Source organism: Sinocyclocheilus grahami, unplaced genomic scaffold (assembly GCF_001515645.1).
Source record: "Sinocyclocheilus grahami isolate Dianchi unplaced genomic scaffold, SAMN03320097.WGS_v1.1 scaffold75.1, whole genome shotgun sequence".
NCBI classification, from domain to species: domain Eukaryota; kingdom Metazoa; phylum Chordata; class Actinopteri; order Cypriniformes; family Cyprinidae; genus Sinocyclocheilus; species Sinocyclocheilus grahami.
Window position 1 is genome coordinate 1,425,583 of NW_015505254.1, and position 15,133 is coordinate 1,440,715.

Genomic DNA, 15,133 nt, shown 5'->3' on the forward strand with positions numbered 1-15,133 from the left:
GAGTCAGCGCCCTCACTCGCAACTCTCTTAAGCTTCGTTCACTCTGCCAGTGTCTGGCAGGGATCATTTTCATAACAGGGACGCTAAACATTCTTGCAAACTGTCTAAACTGAATTATACATATCATGCAGGCTTTCATATGAGGAGTTTAACCGCAAATTAGTTTTGCAAAACATTTCACCTGACGGGCACAGGCCCGCCCACTGTCTACGCCCCTGAGTCTGAGTCAAGTCTGAAGTCTATAAAAATGCGACTCGAGTCTGAGTCACTAACTCCAATGCCCCATCTCTGGACCTCACTGACTTTGATTTTATGGTTAAAAACAGTTATAACATTCTTTAAATACCTTTTTTTGTGTTCCACTGAAGAAAAAAACTCATACAGGTTTGGAAAAACATGAAAGTGAATAAACAATGACAGAATTTCCTTTTTTTTTTGGTAAACTATCCCTAAAATAATGTGGTTCCTGTCAACTTCACATCCATCATCTGATCTGTGCAAGTTGCTGGATTCTTTAGTACAGGCTGAGAAAGACACAAGCTTCAGAAAGCTGTAGAAGTGGTGAGGAAGTACCGACAAGAACCACAAGTCCCCTCTGACATACTTCCCCAGTCCCCCCTACCTCTGGGGAGCTGTTGCGAAAAATCCTCTCTGTAAACCTCTCGCCACACAAAGTCAAACGCTCACTTCCTACATGTCTGGCAGGGATCATTTTCATAACAGGGACGCTAAACATTCTTGCAAACTGTCTAAACTGAATTATACATATCATGCAGGCTTTCATATGAGGAGTTTAACCGCAAATTAGTTTTGCAAAACATTTCACCTGACGGGCACAGGCCCGCCCACTGTCTACGCCCCTGAGTCTGAGTCAAGTCTGAAGTCTATAAAAATGCGACTCGAGTCTGAGTCACTAACTCCAATGCCCCATCTCTGGACCTCACTGACTTTGATTTTATGGTTAAAAACAGTTATAACATTCTTTAAATACCTTTTTTTTTGTGTTCCACTGAAGAAAAAAACTCATACAGGTTTGGAAAAACATGAAAGTGAATAAACAATGACAGAATTTCCTTTTTTTTTGGTAAACTATCCCTAAAATAATGTGGTTCCTGTCAACTTCACATCCATCATCTGATCTGTGCAAGTTGCTGGATTCTTTAGTACAGGCTGAGAAAGACACAAGCTTCAGAAAGCTGTAGAAGTGGTGAGGAAGTACCGACAAGAACCACAAGTCCCCTCTGACATACTTCCCCAGTCCCCCCTACCTCTGGGGAGCTGTTGCGAAAAATCCTCTCTGTAAACCTCTCGCCACACAAAGTCAAACGCTCACTTCCTACAGAAGCACCACCCCAGCCTCAAACTGCTCTCAGCTACCTCAGTGCCTTGCCCTGGCATCACGAAAGCCCTCAGTAGCACCTCACCAAAGGAAACGTGTGAACATTTCGCCGGTTTGACAGCATCAGCCTTTGATGGCTAACAAGTGCACTCAGCTAATAAATCGAGAGAATTAAAAGTCACACATGCCAAACCATGACTAATGAGAGAGGCTAATCAGCTTCCATTTAAGGAGTTGTTTGAGTTCACTACAAACCCTGTGTCTTTTGTATGATGCTGTTTTGTGAGCTTCCTTTTTAGTTTTACACATCCTATATGAACCCTTTAAGCATTTTGACTTTACAGAGGAGGAAACATTTTAAAAATAGCAACTACAGTTGTGTAATAAGTATAATGAGGAAATTATAACCCTATATACACTTACTTACAAGCATATACAGGAATAAAATGACGAGTTTAATCATCAAGGGGCCTTTTAGGAGCAACAAATAAGTATGTAGTTTACAGTCAGATTAGATGTGACACAAAATAAGTCATAAAAGTTAAAATAACGAATTATTTAATGACACTAAGCACTTTACCATTATGCCGGTGCTGTTGGTTCCTCCTCGTTTGTGGTTCTTTTTTTATTGAGTGTGACCGTCCAAATGTTTCTCAGCACCCTGCCATGACCGGCAGACTCTACAGCACAAGAACAAAAGTTTAGTGAAGGGAAGCAGTCTGTAACAAGCACTGAGCACAGATCACTTCCTCAAACTCCCACAACCCTTAGGTGAGACAAGAAGAAGTTGCACGCTCTATCGCCACACACGCACATATGCCTACAAACGCAGAGGACCTATAATTGGTCTAACTCACCTAGATCATTACCACGCAAAGCCAATAACGTGTCACAGGCTCCAGGTCAGCCGTTACTCTGAGGTGTGTGACACAGGATGCAGCCCCTCCTGTTGACTGGATGACAACAAACTGCAAGAGATGCAGAAATGATACAGTCATCCTGCATGAACACACCCTCACTCACGTTTGTACTTCTTCATTCAGTTCTGAATACAAAAACAAACCTGGTTTGAGTGATCCAAGGGCCTCCAAAACCTTAACTCAGATGGGCTAAAAATGACATACAAAGCTGCCCATTAGGGCCTCTGGGTGTATACAATGCCAGCTGATCAGTAGGGCCCCAGGCCCCTGAATACAATTTTAGTTGTTTATTGTTAGCCTACCAATATGTGCCATTTCGAATTTGTTTCGCCTTTGACAAAAGACAAAACAATACATTGCATATTATTTGTACACAATGCATCTTTTTATTCAGCATTTCAAATTCATTTCAACTGGTCTACATACAATTCAGAGGACATAAACTACATCACAAGCACTTGACAGTACAGCATGTTACTGAGTAGCATGTGAAAATCAACATTAAACAAAGTCCAAATAAACAAGTGTGACTGCAATTCCAAAGTGAATCTACAGTTATTGCAAATGTAGGAACACACTGCAAAATTTTAAGATAAAAAGCTTACCATCAAAAGCAAAACAGCATTTTCATCTTTCACATAATAATTGTACCAAAGAATGATTACAAAGTTAGTGTCTCTACAGAGAGACTTTAACAATAATTCTAGTTTTTATAGAATCTTGCTTATATATATTTTTTCCTTAGCAAAACCTTTAGCAAAACAATCCCTACAATATAAAATAACTTGAACCTTGAGATTACGACAAATAAAGACATAGCACCACACTGTAGCACCACAGATTAGCCACCATTCCTTGAAAGGAGGCCACCTCTTCAAATCAAACATTTGACGTCTGCTGCCAGGACCCAGGATGGGGAGAAGGTCTGTTATGGCTCTCTAATGGTGACTGACACTAATAAGTTGGCAAATTTGAGCTAAATGTTGATATTTGGGTTAAAAATGGGTAAAAGGAAACTGTAAATTCTGAAAGGGATTCCAATCAATATGTTATGAACACACTGAATGTTGGAAGAGTTCACCTAAAAATGACAATTCTGTCATTTAATCACCATTATGCTGGTCCAAACCCTTATAAGAAACATGTATTCTTTTGTGAGGAACAGACCCAAAATAAAATTAGCAAAAAAATATTACTTCCACCCTAATTCTTCCCCTTTACTCTCAAAAGTGCATATTCAAATGCCATTGGTTTTGGATTGTCACTACAAACAATGACTATTGACTATTGATACATTCTGGTATTTTACCTATATAAACCTATTGTATGGCTTTAGAGAAATTTGAATATAATTGCTTTTTAAAATTTCAACTGTGTGAATCGTCAACCACTATCACTGTATGGATTAAAGCAACTTGGACACTCTGCAGATTATGGCAGAATTTAAATTTTTGGCCAAACTATTGCTATCAAAGGTGATAGTATGAAAATTTGTTCCTGACCTGATAAAATGAAACAGAAACAGCCCAGAAACTATAAGGTTACATACATGGGTCACAATTCTGTACTGTCACCACAATTGCTGCATGCAGACTTGTGGTGCATTAAAAGTACAGTATGTTATCTTAGGTAAAAAAAAGTGTCTGAAAATAACTATATAACCACCACATGGTTCAACAACAGCTTCCATTGACCTCTTTATCTACTTTTACATTGTGCATGGAAACTAAACTGACCTTACCTCTCGTTTCCCTCTGTTTGCTAAAGAGTTTATTGTTCATCCAGGTTTGACTGATGCACAATATCTTATGGTTAATTAGTGTAAGCATTATGGGACCGGATGGCAAGAAAATGGCACAGCACCAGCAAATAGCCATAAGGCCGTCAGATTAGAAGATACAGTATCTCAGCACCAACCACACCGAATGAGAGCTTATGATATCTGAGTGATCTGGAGTTTCTCTAAAGGGCAGTTCACACAGACAGCGATTTAATTGTTCAATGTCAACAAGTCACTGCTAGTAAATGTTCCAACTCAATTGCAGAATTCATCTGTATCATGAAGCATTAAGGTGCGGTCACATTAGTGCATTTTCAGCAAATTTTTTCTTTGCAAAAGGGTTAGGCATATTTTAGCATAGTGTAGCAATGTACAATGCACAGCTCACATACAATTACGTTCAAAACAAATAGCTCAACGTAGTGATTTCGCAATTTGCAAAATTCATTGCAAAATCTGTGTAGGGAAAATGTACCCCTTAAGTGAAATTCCTATTGAAATGACTAGATTTCATCGTGAAAATTCTCAAGACAGAGGTAAATGTGACCGCACCTTTACTCATGCCGTTTTAAATCACCAAATCTTAATAAAATAGTTAACTGTTGGTTGCTTTGTAAATTGCTGTAAGTGAAAAGGCCCTTAAAGGGATAGTTCACTCATAAATGAAAATACATAAATTACTTTCATATTGTTCTAAACCATTACGACTGATTTTGTTTCTCTGGAACACAAAAATAGATATTTTAAAAAATGTATTTTATTGTATGGACATAGAGTTCTTCTTTTGTGTTCTAGAGAGTAAGGAAAGTCATACAGGTTTGTAACAACATGAGAGTGAGTAAAAAATAACAGAATTTTCATTTTTGGGTGAATTATCCCTTTAAAGATGCACTCAATAATGTTTTTCAGAAGTAAAATTGTGTATACATATGCAAAGTAAAAAGTATTAACAAGAGTTGTTTTATTTTACATGGAGTGGGTCTCTCATGGGGAAAGCCATGATCACATGACCAGCTCAACACTACTCATTTTAATGATTCATCCAAAACACTAGGTGTCAGTATAAGTCCAAAACGACCAGCGCTACACACACAAAAAAAATTACTGAGTGCACCTTTGAGACTAAAGACGACTGGTCTATAAATGCTTCTTTGATCACATTACAATAATAGACGACTATTATTCACTGAGATTTAGCAGTACAGCTGTGACAGTTCACGCAAACACTTCTCTGTATGACAGTGATGGGCGAAAGCACCTCATGGAAGAGCAAAACACTGACAGATGTCTTTTGGGCAGACTGGTTTTCACAGCAGCAGTGCCAAAGCAGCTGGTCGGAGGGAGAGAAAGAGAGCAGCACAGACTTTCTCTCTCTCTTTCTTTTCACGTCTCTCTCTCGCTCTCATTTCTTCCGTGCTTTCTCTCGCGATGATGTCAGTCTGCCAGTGGTTAACAGCACTCCTCCAGCGGAATGCTGAGTATGGTGGTTTTGGCCATGGAAGAAGACGGGAGGGCGGAGAGGGAAGAAAATGGGGGCAAGAGAGAGACATAGAGAGTGTGTGTGAGAGAGAGAGGGAAGTCAGTGTCCTTGGCAGGTTTTGCAGCACATCTGTCTGAAGTATGCACGGCTGCAAAATTTGAACCTGAGCACCAGGGGGCAGTATGCCACTGTGTTCACATCTTTACACTCTGCAGGACATAGAAAAAAATGCAGTCAGCACATTACAAAAAAAATCCTAAAAACAGATATTCCAGTGTCTTCAAGCATGTAACACAGATTTCGACATTTGCATTGCATTGCAATTGAAAAGTCCTACATTGTTTTTGTCAAGGGAACAAGTGTGATGCTAACTTTCAGTTAGGCCGACAAAAAGTAATCAAATGCATACAGTATAGAGGAATGCAGTCAGGGTTTGAAATGAACACCCACCAAATGCAAGTAAAAATCAGTTGTGGCGGGTAATGTTGTCAGGTTACTTTTCGTAAATGATGTTCACTCAATTTCTTGGGCAAGTTCATGTAAGCCAAATCTGCTCAGATTTAGTGCAAATACTGAACTTGTGAGTCATCATGATATATAAAATACAGCCTAAATTGCACAGCATCTGCGCATAACTAGCTTACTTGAACATACCTGACAAATAACGGTGTGGCAGGCGCGCTGGATTCCTTTTGCATTGAAGCAATAACGAAGAGTCAAAAAACGTCTGAAGACTCATGTCTACACTGGACGCACGTGGGCGACAAAATGCTTAGAACCCATTATGTTCAGTGATGCGGTCTACACTGGATACGGCACAACATGACAAGTCCCCGACAATAAACTGATGCCTCGTTCTATTTATGATGATGTACTGACACAAACTTCAAGTGATTAGTAATGTCCACTTTGTCATGTCCGGATAGCCTTAAGCTGTTGGTTTATTTCTGGGTTTTTTTTGGCTAGTAGAAGTTATGAATGGCCAGTAACTTAAAAGGGTCATATGATGCTTTTTTGATGTTGACATGCTTTAATGTTAAAAAACACATTATTTTTCAAATACTGTACATTATTGTAGGTCCTCTATGCCCCGCCTCTCTCAAATGCAAAGTCCCTCCTTCCGACAAGCGCAGTCTGCTCTGATTGGCCAGCTGACCCAGTGCATTGTGATTGGCCGAACACTACAAGCACTCGTTGGAAATGTAACGCCCCTTACCATAATCGCGAGCTTCAGCTTTCAAAATAAATGTAAATGCAGTGATGTTGCAACCACTGCAGCATGTGAGAACTGCAACATAATACTGTCATAAAATTGCATCAGAAGCTAAAAGAGCAATGGATTGTGGGCAATTTTTCAAAAAAAGCTTCAGTATGCTATTCAACATGCTTTGATTTGGAAAGCATTAATTATAATATTATATGGGACAGATAGTATGGAAATTGGGATGCAAAGTATGTCTGCTTGCCCTTTGACCTCTAACCTTCAGGGTTATCTGTAGGGCCACTGTTGTCACACTTGCTCTTGCACTGCTGCATGGAGGCGGGACGATGAGTCTCAGGGCACTCATTGGATGGCTGGCCAGTGTGTATCAGACACTGCACTAAACGAATCTCCTGACCCATTCCGCACCTAGCCGAGCACTGGAACACACACAAAAACACGCATCAAACAGGACAGGAGCATGTAGTGAAGTGAAGTGTGGCCAAGTATGGTGCTCTGATTTTTAACCCATCCAAGTGCACACACAGTAGTGAACACACACACCGTGAACACACACCCGGAGCAGTGGGCAGCCATATTGCTGCGGCGCCCGGGGGCAGTTGGGGGTTCGGTGCCTTGCTCAAGGGTCTCACTGCAGTCATGGTATTGAGCATGGAAGGGAGAGTTGGTTATTCACTCACCTACAATCCCTGTCGGGCCTGAGACTCGAACCCGCAAACTTCGGGTTACAAGTCTGACTCTCTAACCATTAGGCCATGACTGCTTCCTGTTTTTATTTTTTTTTGTTTCCTTATTTTATATGTCTGACATCACAATTCAGCCTATTAACTAATTTTAATTTAATAAATAAAATAGTAGATAGTAGAAGTAATATTAGATGAGTGAAATTAGTGAATTGAAAATTCATATAAATAAATATTTCCTTGTGCACTAAACACAATATTGCGGTTTTAAAAATGGCTTTTTTGCTGGGTCTCAAGAGAATATTCTTGCCATGCACAGCTATTCAAGGCATAATCTAATTTTGCTTACACATTAAACACTTATGTCAGATGTTTACTGTAAGTGCATGTGATCACAAAGTGATTCATTTTTTTTAATCTCCTCTCAGTTTTAAATGAGATCTCACCTCTCCCCAGGGTCCTGTAACCCACTGAGGTGGTGGACAACGTTGTATGTTGCAGCGCACCCTGGTGGTCGGGCGGCTTTGTTTCGGGCACTCTGACTCTGGCAATGTTTCACTGTTCTCTCCACTTCTGCACAAAATCACTCTGTACCTGTAACCCGGACCACAGCTTGGAGTACACTGCAAATGATACGTGACAACAAATTAATAGGCAATTCTAAATTCCACCAAATATCAAAGTAAGATTTTACTAGACTGCTAGACTACTAGTTTAACTGAACCTGAAAAATACCTGTAGATCGATTGCTTTGTTCTGAAACAGGGATTTAAATTATTACAATGTTGCTTTTTATTATTGGTGCGGTTTGCTTTCACATGGCAATGTTTCTAAACGGACCAAATTTGTTAATAAAAGTCACGCCTGAGTAAACTGTTCTCTCATTGGTCAAAGTTTCACGGTTTATTTTCCGGGATTCCACTTAGCTGTCACAGCTGTCATCATGGAACGACAACAGTTTGCGGGCTTATTGTTGTAGTTTTTTTGTAGATGTCGTTATATTAATTTATCACTTTGAGCAGGAGTCCAGGATTCATTGGGAAAACATTTTTAAAATGCACATACTAGGAAGAAGAGCAATGACGGCACTATAAAATTAAAAAGTGCGCTTTGATTTTGAATGGCGAAGGCGTGCTCACCCACAGACATTCACATGGTTAATTTTGAAGTATTAGCAAAACAACAAAGCTAATGCTTTTCATGGAACTAACGTAATTACCCATTATAGATGATATAGCCGGGTTCGTTGGTCCGTTAGATCGGATTGCTTTCTCACTACAACCGAACTGCTCCAGAGTTCGTTTTCAATCGAGCCGAGACCACTTCGTTCAGGCAATCTCGGACCGATTGTTTTGGCTCGGATCCGAGCGCGATTGCCGTGTTCACATATGCCCAAACGAACCGAACAGGTTCCGAAACAACGGTCCTGGTGTGAAAGCACCCTAAGACCCCTTGGCTGACTGCTAGTTGGTCAGACTAGCTCTTAAGACACAGTCTTAACATATAGGCTAAAAGTTTATGCAACTGGACCCAGATCAAAACAACAAAGCTAATGCTTTTCATGGAACTAACGTAATTACCCATTATAGATGATATAGCCGGGTTCGTTGGTCCGTTAGATCGGATTGCTTTCTCACTACAACCGAACTGCTCCAGAGTTCGTTTTCAATCGAGCCGAGACCACTTCGTTCAGGCAATCTCGGACCGATTGTTTTGGCTCGGATCCGAGCGCGATTGCCGTGTTCACATATGCCCAAACGAACCGAACAGGTTCCGAAACAACGGTCCTGGTGTGAAAGCACCCTAAGACCCCTTGGCTGACTGCTAGTTGGTCAGACTAGCTCTTAAGACACAGTCTTAACATATAGGCTAAAAGTTTATGCAACTGGACCCAGATGTTCCTCTACCTCAGACCAGTCCAGGGCATGCCATTCTGGTGGGCAGGTGTGGTTGTTGCAGGGCTCGGTGATGGAAGGCCGTGGTGGGGGGCAGGCTGCGTCATCCAGGACTTTCTCCTCTGTAGCCGAGATTTTTCTTTTACACAGCACTTCCCGTGTACGCACTCCTCCGTTACAGCTCCGACTGCAATCTGACCAGTCTCCTGTCCACCACCTGACAGACACACAGATACCAGAAGATATCAGCCATTGATGGCATGTCGCATGACCTTGTTCAGGAATACCAGAGACATCATGTTAAAGGGATAATTCACCCAAAAATCTAAATTCTGTCATTAATTACTCACCCTCATGTCGTTCCAAAACCTTAATTTATCTTCAGAACACAAATTAAGATATTTTTGATGAAATCCAAGAGCTTTCTGAGCCTGCATAGACAGCAACGCAACTACCACGTTCAAGGCCCAGAAAGATAGTACGGATATTGTTAAAATTGTCCATGTGCCATCAGTGGTTCAACTGTAATTCTATGAAGTTACAACAATACTTATTGTGCGTGAAGAAAACAAAAATAATGGCTTTAATAAAAAATTTCTTCTCTACCATATCATTCTTCAACGCGCGTTCACGAGAGCACCACAATGAATAAGTAAGGCTGGGCAAAGAAAATGCAAGTCATCCTCTTTGTCGAAATCTTTGGACATGTTTATGAAGACTGTTTTATGCACAGCATGCATCTTCCTCTTCCTGTAATCAAGGCGCAGCGCATCCAGGTTCTACATCAGAACAATGGTCCTGCGTGAGCAGCATCACACGCATGCGTCGTGGTACTGTCATGAACGTGACACAGAAGAGAAAAAAATAGTTGAAAAAGTCGCTATTTTTGTTTTCTTTGTGCAAAAAACATTAACATTAAAGTTGATCCACTGATTTCACATGGACTATTTTAACGATGTCCTTACTACCTTTCTGGGCCTTGAAAGTGTCAGCTGTGTTGCGGTCTATGGAGGGTCAGAAAGCTCTCAGATTTCATCAAAAATATCTTAATTTATGTTCGGAAGATGAAGGTCTTATGCAGGGTTGTCCAAACTCGGTCCTGGAGGGCCGGTGTCCTGGAGAGTTTAGCTCCAACTTGCCTTAACACACCTGACTGGAAGTTTCTATGCCTAGTAAGAGCTTGATTAACTGGTTCAGGTGTGTTTAATTAGGGTTGGAGCTAAACTTTGCAGGACACCGGCCCTCCAGGACAGAGTTTGGACAGCCCTGGTCTTATGGGTTTGTAATGACATGATGGTTAATAATTAATGACAGAATTTTCATGTTTGGGTTAACTATCCCTTTAAATCTTGTGCATGTACAGAACTAAAGTCTAAGACTTGTGAAAATTGGGGGAATAAATAAATAAACCTGGAAAGAAACTTATTTTGTAATGAAAAAATTACTATTTAAATATTTTAAAAACCATGATAAAAGAATACAAAAAAAGAATATAATAAAAAATGATTTGCTACTAAAATTAAAAATATATAACAAAAATATAATCATGCTCATGAATATTTATTAGCTTAGGTGAATGTGTGGTACAGTGATTTGGATAGTTTAGTCAATTGCACTGACTGGCTAATCAGTGGTCCTTTGATGATGTCTGGAAAGCATCAGGACACATTTTCACATTTCACACATTTAGCATTTTCTACAAATCTGATGTGGCCATATGCTTCCCTGACCATTTCTGAAAGTGGTTTGCGTGATCGAATCACCATGTGTTTCCATATGCATCCCATTTGCACCTATATTTAGCATGGAGCATATATGATCGGGATGGATGTTAATGCCACACACACAAACACATTCAGAACACCCACATTGGAGAGCAGGGCTCCAAGTTGCAGAGTCTTTTCTTGTCTTTGGGCTTGTTCTTCTTGTCGCAGAAGTGGTTGTACACCACAGAGAGATCAGCTTGTTTCTTGCACACTACCTGCTGGACTTGAACCCCTGTGACACAGAGAATAGTTTTCGATATATAAATCACAGTAGATTACCATAAACCCTAATCATACAAACATGAAGCTTTGATGTCAGTGCTGTTTCATTCTTGTCTTTGTGTAAATACACAATCCCTGTGAAGTTATGGTGTGATCTGTTGTGCCAGTTTTGTTGAACTCTATGGCTCTATTCTAAAATCTAGAGAGCTGCCTTACCTGCTTACCGCCTAAATAGATAGCTGCCTTCTCTTTTATCCAAAGCGACTTACAAATGAGGACAATAAAAGCAGTCAAAACTAACAAAAGAGCAACCATATATAAGTGCAAACGACAAGTCTCGGTTAGCCTAACGCAGTACACGTAGCAAGGTATATATATATATATATACATACAGTGGGGGAAAAAAGTATTTAGTCAGCCACCAATTGTGCAAGTTCTCCCACTTAAAAAGATGAGAGAGGCCTGTAATTTTCATCATAGGTATACCTCAACTATGAGAGACAAAATGAGAAAAAAAAATCCAGAAAATCACATTGTAGGATTTTTAAAGAATTTATTTGCAAATTATGGTGGAAAATAAGTATTTGGTCAATAACAAAATTTCATCTCAATACTTTGTTATATACACTTTGTTGGCAATGCAGACCTGCCAAGACATAATAACTAACATCCTAACTGAAATGGAACCAAACAGGGTCACTGAACTGGTGACCAATATCAAAATTATGGCCCAATACATATAATTATTTCACAGTCACATTTTATAGGCAAAAACAAATAGAAGGCTGATATTAAAATTCTATACTACATTGAACATTTTTGGGTCAGTAATTAAAAAAAAAAAATTCTAATAATACTTTTATTAAACTTAAGTGACATTGAAGACTTGGAGTTATGGCTGCCATCACAACAATAAATGTAATTTTAAAATATATTAAAATAGAAAACATTTATTTTAAATTTGAATAATCTTTCACAATATTTTACTATATTTTTGAGCAAATAAATGCAGTCTTGGTGAGTATTAGAGACCTCTATTAAAACAAATCACTTCAATATAAAATAAATAGTTTTAAATGCTACAAGTGAAAATAGCCATCAGAAAAGTACAAAAATTATTTTTAACAGTGTTATTAAATTATTAGTGTTTTTGAAAATTTACTTTTGAGTGTTACATGATGGCAAAGGTACTCTAAATTTAAAAATAGGTGAAATGAGCATGCTTAGTTAAATTTCTATTGTTGGCTGATATCCAGTATGGACCAATAGCGTTAAATTAAAAACAATTCTCTAGCATCATATAAAAACTGATATGGTACTAATATAATGTACATCACTTTTCTTAAACAACACTTCTCAGCATTATAATCAATATTTATTTTACCTGTCATTTTGGATTTATTTTAATGCATTATAGTCTTCTCCATTATAGTTGTTAACTAACAACCTTCACGATGCCTTAAAATGCTGCCTATGAGGCAGCTCACTAGATTCTGGAGCAGAGTCTATGTTTTCAACAGCAAATTAGTTCTGAGTCATAGCTAATAGTTTCTTATCAGCAAGATAAGAATACGGGCCATTAACTCACAAAGCATGAATGCAATAATAATAGGGAAAGAGCTTGAGAATAGGAAGTGACATCAAAGCTGGTGTTCTTGGTATATACAGTCCATGTAATTGTTTTATTCCCAGGCTTTCAAACAGTTCACACACATTCTAACAGTCAGACATGGGAAATTTACATTGTTTGTGTGAACTGTGTTGGACAGCTTGACTTTCTTATGCATTTTTTTATGCATTGTCACTGTGAATGTGTACATCACACCGTTTCTTTGAGAAACCCTTGCAATGCCAATTTCATGTGTGAATGATTGCATAAGGTGTGTCAGTAAACAGACACTGAAACTATAACAGACAGAAAACGGTCACCTCCAGCACACAGTGCAGAGCAACGGGACCAGGATGTATAATGCCAGGCATAACTGCTCAGGGGATCTCTGTTGACAGGTGGGTTAAAACGATAAAGGATCCCAGGATTTTCCTCACGGACCAACACCTGCAACACAACAGCGGACTGAAATCAAATAAATATTGTTTTCCAACAGATTTAGCAAAAACTACCCATCTTCTATTGCTAGGACAAACTGATAGTCTAAACTCACAACACTGCTGCTGTGTCAGTTGCTCAAAAAAAAAAAATCGAAGAAACACATTGTTTACATCTTTTGGATTTCAATAAACCTACAAATAGCTTACTCATTGCTTTCTTAGCACATTAAACTGGGAGAGGAGAAAAGTATTTATGAAAAATATTGCAAAAAATTACACACTTCAGCTTTGAATAACATTTACACAGAAAAGTACACTTGACCCACACTGCGAATACACTGCAGCTGTCTAAATTCTAAGGCATCTGTACCAACACCAGCAGTGAATATATATCCTGCTTGAACAGACCACCCAGCATCTCTGAGTTACCATGACGATCAGGGTCATGTTGGTGGGTCCAAGTGCTTCCAGGGTCTCTGGTTCATTGGTGGGTCGGCGGTAGTGGAAGGTGGTTCCAGCGATGTCGAAGCGTCTTGGTGTGTCGATGGTCAGCTTGCCATTGATGAAGTATTGATCCCCTTTACTCTTCAACACTATGGTATGGAAAGAGTTAATGATTAACGGGCCTCAAAACACAATGTTATGCCCCAATTGTGGTGCCAAGGTATAGAATTTGTTGTTAGAATGCAGAAGATATGGAGCCCCTAAGGGCTATTGCAATGGAAAAAATATGAGATGGGATGAAAAGTAAACTTCGACATTCACTCTAAAAAAGTTTGCATTCTGCTGAGAACTTTGTGATCCAATGCAAAACTTGTGATGTAGATAATATGAGATGGCAGGAAAACTATAATTCTATGCTTTTAAAAGCTAATGCAAAGTTTCTTGGGGGAACACAGTACTTTTGCGAGTAAATGCAAAAGTGGTGATAGAAATAATATTAGATGAGAGAGTAAAAAGCAAATGCAAAAGCAATAAAATATCATTTTTCATCCTTCAAGTCTGCTCTAAAGACATTTATTCTCTCTGGCCTTCAACATTTTTTATAGTACTTTTTTTTTTACAGTGCTGTGTATTTTTCTGAAGTTATTACTATATCGTGCAGAACTTTGGTCAACCTTGGAGTGCTTTATAAATAAACACTGATTGATTGATAATTTGTCCTCCCATCTCATATTTTTTCCATAATCATATGCGCTTAGTACAGCCACAAAAACACTTCAGTTTGAGTTAAAACACTGTGACTGTAAACATTAACTGCAGTCATTAGCTGGGGGTTTACAAATGTACATTCATTAACCAGGTTTAATTAATAGCCGAGGGTAAAGTATGAACAATGCAAAACGCTGAAAAAGATAACTTGGGATAAACAATTTAATTTAAATGTGAAAAGGCCGCAAGTCATCTTAGCTGAGCCATGAGGCACCTAAAGCCCTCTCAGATCTTTGCTTACAATTCAGCTGGGAAGCTTTTTACAGAATCCACTAACTCCAACAGTGTATTTGTTCTGCTTCCCATGAGAGGTTCATATTTGAGTAAAACCATGAAAAATTGTGTCTCACCCAAGTAATTGTGAGAGATGTTGAGCTCTTGGATGTGTATGAATACAGCTCCTTTGGGGATTCTTACCACCTCCTCATAACCTAAGAGAGAACACACACACACACACACACACATACATTTATTCACAGCATAAATGTATGTGTGTATTATTATTGCTTCACTGAGAGCGACTGTGATGGGATATGCAGAGTTTTGAGATTCCGACCGAATTCCT

At 39.1% G+C, this 15,133-nt stretch overlaps 1 protein-coding gene across 3 annotated transcripts in view; it reads right to left on the reverse strand.

Moving 5' to 3' along the window:
- Positions 1-4,922: 4,922 nt before the first annotated feature.
- adamts10 (ADAM metallopeptidase with thrombospondin type 1 motif, 10) overlaps positions 4,923-15,133 on the reverse strand; it is a 70,019-nt gene continuing 59,808 nt past the window's right edge. For all 3 annotated transcript variants that reach the window (XM_016273048.1, XM_016273047.1, XM_016273049.1), the window contains 8 exons: positions 14,919-14,999; positions 13,786-13,949; positions 13,237-13,363; positions 11,188-11,317; positions 9,332-9,536; positions 7,871-8,047; positions 7,001-7,160; positions 4,923-5,728 (listed from right to left, as the gene is read on the reverse strand). In XM_016273048.1, coding sequence (XP_016128534.1) covers positions 5,619-5,728; positions 7,001-7,160; positions 7,871-8,047; positions 9,332-9,536; positions 11,188-11,317; positions 13,237-13,363; positions 13,786-13,949; positions 14,919-14,999 — 1,154 coding nt within the window. In that variant the 3' untranslated portion in view covers positions 4,923-5,618. The remainder of the gene's footprint in view (positions 5,729-7,000; positions 7,161-7,870; positions 8,048-9,331; positions 9,537-11,187; positions 11,318-13,236; positions 13,364-13,785; positions 13,950-14,918; positions 15,000-15,133) is intronic.